The sequence below is a fragment of the Propithecus coquereli genome, unplaced genomic scaffold, assembly GCF_000956105.1.
Source record: "Propithecus coquereli isolate 6110/MARCELLA unplaced genomic scaffold, Pcoq_1.0 Scaffold9, whole genome shotgun sequence".
Classification (NCBI taxonomy): Eukaryota; Metazoa; Chordata; class Mammalia; order Primates; family Indriidae; genus Propithecus; species Propithecus coquereli.
In genome coordinates, this window is record NW_012155284.1 from 15704878 (window position 1) to 15708749 (window position 3872).

Below are 3872 nucleotides of genomic sequence, written 5' to 3' on the forward strand. Positions count from 1 at the left end.
GAATGTTTAGCTCCTTTTTAAAAAATCACTTAAAGATTCCAAATCATACATAAATCGTGTGTGTGTGTGTGTGTGTGTGTGTGTGTGTGTGTGTGTGTGTGTATGTATGTGTATACACACACATGAATCTCACAGCCTTCAAATTATGGTGTGGACTATAGTTTGAGTATAGCTCTCTGGAGATACCGACCTCAGGGTGACTGGTTAAAATCTCAAATTTGGAGAGATCATCTCTGAGGCCTTGGCCACATAAAATTCTATCAGCATCCATGCATCATGTATAGGAATTAACCACATAATGCCAAGAGTCTCCTACCCTGAGATGGCAGCCAGTTTTTGGTGTGCCTGACGGGCCATTTCACAGCCTTTGGTTCTTGTCTTGTGCATTTCCGCCCTTAGTGAGGGGCAGCTGACTGAGACGTCCCCGATAGAAATGACCAACTCTCGGTACAGGGCCACTTGCGTGTTGAACTCTTGGACAAGCTGGAAAAGAAGCGAGTTTCTGTCACCAAACACTTATCATCAGAAAGTTTCCTATCTCGTATATAAACAGGGGCCTTCACTGACCCCTGCGCCACCTCCGCAAATCTCCAGCTCCCCAAATCTTCAGCCAAGGAGCCTAGTAATTGTTTAAAGCTTACGGCACAAACAAGGCAAGTCTCTGTGTCCAAGGCGTGTGTTTATTTTTCACCGGCAAGCCTGGTCATGGAAGCTCTATTTCCAGACCTACTTGCCCCCTCCCATTCAGACTCAGTTTCTGAAGAGCAAGAGCATATTTGGAGAGTGATCATGCCACTCCCAGGTCAACAGAGAACGATGCTGGGAACTCTCGCATAGACGCTCCCTACTGCCAGGATATGGATTTGAAGTTGCAGAGGCGGGGGTGGGGGGTAGACCAAGGGTGGGGTGAAATAGGCAAACCATTCACCTCCTTCCTGGCCACTGAACCTCTCCTGCTCTGGAGCCTGACTGGAAGACCAGCCACAGCCTCTCGCTGGAACCTTCGTCCCCTCCGCAGCGCCCCGTGCTCTCTGTTTTGGTTTGTTTGCTACTGTCTCCCCACAAAACAGCACCTCCACCTCCCCATTCCGTCCCTCCCTGGTGAGCGAGCCAGTTCATCGTGTCTTTCGCAGCCACCACTCTTCTTCGAGGGGACCGAGGTACAACCTACAGCCGCTGACCCCCGAGACCCTTGCTGTGGCACTTCTCTCCGCAGGGCCATTACGACCCGGGTGTCACCCCGAATCTAGGGGACTGCAGATTTAAAAATAGTGCATGTGCACGTGATCGGCATGGAGGAGCTGAGGGTGGGGGAGTGGCTGGCACTCATGCAAATGATTAACATACACGACTCCCCCCACCCCCTCTCAAAATAAAAAAAGAAAAAGAGGCGCAGTTTTTACCCACCATCTTGCAGTCGTCCAGGGCTCGCTGGGTTTTCTGAGCGCTCTCGGAGCCGCTGCCCCTGCGCTCCCAATCCCCGCTTTGCAGCGGGGGCTTGCTGATCTGGAAGATCGAGGAGCGGGTGGACCGGCTGGGGCGCTTTTTGCGCCCATTCGGTGCAGAACTCATGCATACACATCCACCAAGCCGAAGCCGCTGGTGCAGTGCGCCCCGGCGCGGGCGGCCCGGTCGTTGCCCTGCGCGCCGCCGCCAAGCAGCCGGAGCCGGGACCCGAGGCGCGCGGTTCACAGGGTTGGGACTGGCTGCGCGGGTCGGTAACCTTCAGCTTGAAGGAGAGCCGGGGAAGCGCTGGCTGTGCCGTGCAGCATCGCTTCCACTAGCAGCGAGGAAGGGGCGCGATCAAGTTCTGCTCAGCAGCATTGCCGGCCCTGTCCCGGGAGCTGGGCGCTGGCGCGGGCTCGCACCGCTTTCCTCTCGGCATGGATCGCAAGGCTGGGCGAGAAGGAACGCGCCGCCCGGCGGTTCCGCGTTTCCATTCAGGTGGGGGAGCAGCTTTCAAAGCCTGCGCTGCAAGGTGGGGGGCGGAAAGGGGTGTCGCTCTTGCTTCAGTGTCTTCCCGCAGCGGTGCTCGGTTGGTCTTTCCCCTCCCTCCACTGTCGCCAGGCCTGGAAGGGCTGGCCGTCCCCGAAGCAGGCAATTGGCTCTAATCGGCTGCCTTGATCCCTCGTCTCTAAGGGCTTGTCTGTTTGAGGATCCCAAATGAATCTGTGCTGGGACTGGCAGACGCAAGGAATCGGTCCGGCTGACGTTGTTCGCTGGCCCGCACATTGATAGGACGGGAATACTAATGTGATCCGTCCATACAATCTTCTTCTCCATCCACAGTTTATGCACTTATCCAATCAAATCCCTGGGAACATCAATTGCAATATTACTTCATCTGCTCTATTATTAGAAACGAAAAGTGTCATCAGAGTGGAGCACATTGCCACATGCTGGGACCTAAATACGGATTTCAATAAACCAATGTGGGCTTGAGGCCCTCACCATCTAAGACTGAGACTGGGGCCACAGGAGGGAGTGAGGATTTTGCATCAAAAAGATCTCTTGATAACCTAAAAGGAAAGCTTTGTTTTTTTGGGTTGTTTTTGTGTTGTCTTGGTTTAAGGGGGGGGGGGTAGGGGGGTTAGGCAAAATGCACAGAGCATTCACTGAGATTGGCCCTCATCCCCATCCCATTCAACTAGTGAAGCTCTTGGTCTTGCATTTCAGGGTCTCAGGACCTGGCTCTGAGAGTTTCCCAGTAGAGGTTTGAACAAGTAAGATACAATAGGCCTCCCTGGGCACTCAAAATGACCCTCTTCTCTATCAGGTATCAGTAACCCAGGTGCCAGTGCAATTTGGCCAGGAAAGTAGGAGAACGCCTGTATGAAAAGGGCTGAGGTCCTCAGTCATTTAAGTTCACTTTGCCACTGACATCCTGCCAAGATCCTTCTGGGAGGAAGAGGGAATGGTGTGGGTGTTTAATGCTCTGAGAATGCTTGTTCTCACGAACGATTTGTTTGGAGGGGAGCAGTAAAGTGGTCTGCCACAGGGGAACCAGTTATGTGTTGAAAAGCCTAATGAAGAACAAGTCAGAGGTTCCTGGTCAATCTCTTAAGGGGTATGAAGAGTACATAGAAAGGGAGAGCCAGAAATAGCCAGGAAGGCTAATACCCTATGGAGGGTGGCTCAATAACTTTTTTATAAGATAGGTAAACATAATGGGGTGCTATAATAAGAGAGATGTTTGGTCTTTGTTCCCGGTTCCTGGCATAGAGCTCCTAAAACCCTTGGAAATTACCTGAGTGATAAGGGTGGTAGGAGTATCTTGTCACCACAAAGACCAAGCCTTGTTTAGAAGTTTGGAACTTTCAGCCCCACCCTCAAACTTCTGGGGAAGGGAGAGGGGCTAGTGATTGAGTTAATCACCAGTGGCCAATTATTTACTCAATCATGCCTACATAAAAAAATCTCCATAGAAACCTCTCAACAATGATGGTGTTTGGGGAGCTTCTGGTTGGGGAAGACATCTAGGTGCTGGAAGGCTGGCACATCCCTCCTCTATACATTGCTCTGTGTATCTATCTCTTCCATTTAACTATTCCTAAGTTGTATCCTTTATAATAAACTGGTAATAGTAAGTAAAGCTCTTTTCTGAGTTCTGTGAGTCATTCTAGCAAATTTTCAAACCTGAGAGTGTGGTTGTAGGAACCCTCAAATTTGTAGCCAAGTTGGACAGAAGAGTGGGTAAGGGGGGGACCCCATGCTAGTGACTGGCCTCTGAAGTAAGGGCAGTCTTGTGGGACTGAGCCCTTAAACCTGTAAGTCTGATGCTAACTCCGGGTAGTTAGTTCCGGGAATGAACTGGATTGTAGGACATCTAGCTGGTATCAGAGAGTTGGAGAAGTGGTGTTGGAAAAGACACC

The 3872-nt window shown here is 51.3% G+C and overlaps 1 protein-coding gene across 1 annotated transcript in view; it reads right to left on the reverse strand.

Moving 5' to 3' along the window:
• The window catches only part of RGS7BP (regulator of G-protein signaling 7 binding protein), a 98781-nt gene extending 96248 nt beyond the window's left edge, over positions 1-2533 (reverse strand). The window contains exons 1-2 of the mRNA XM_012664541.1: positions 1408-2533; positions 317-483 (exon numbers count right to left, since the gene is read on the reverse strand). Coding sequence (XP_012519995.1) covers positions 317-483; positions 1408-1572 — 332 coding nt within the window. The 5' untranslated portion in view covers positions 1573-2533. The remainder of the gene's footprint in view (positions 1-316; positions 484-1407) is intronic.
• Between the last annotated feature and the right edge of the window lie 1339 nt (positions 2534-3872).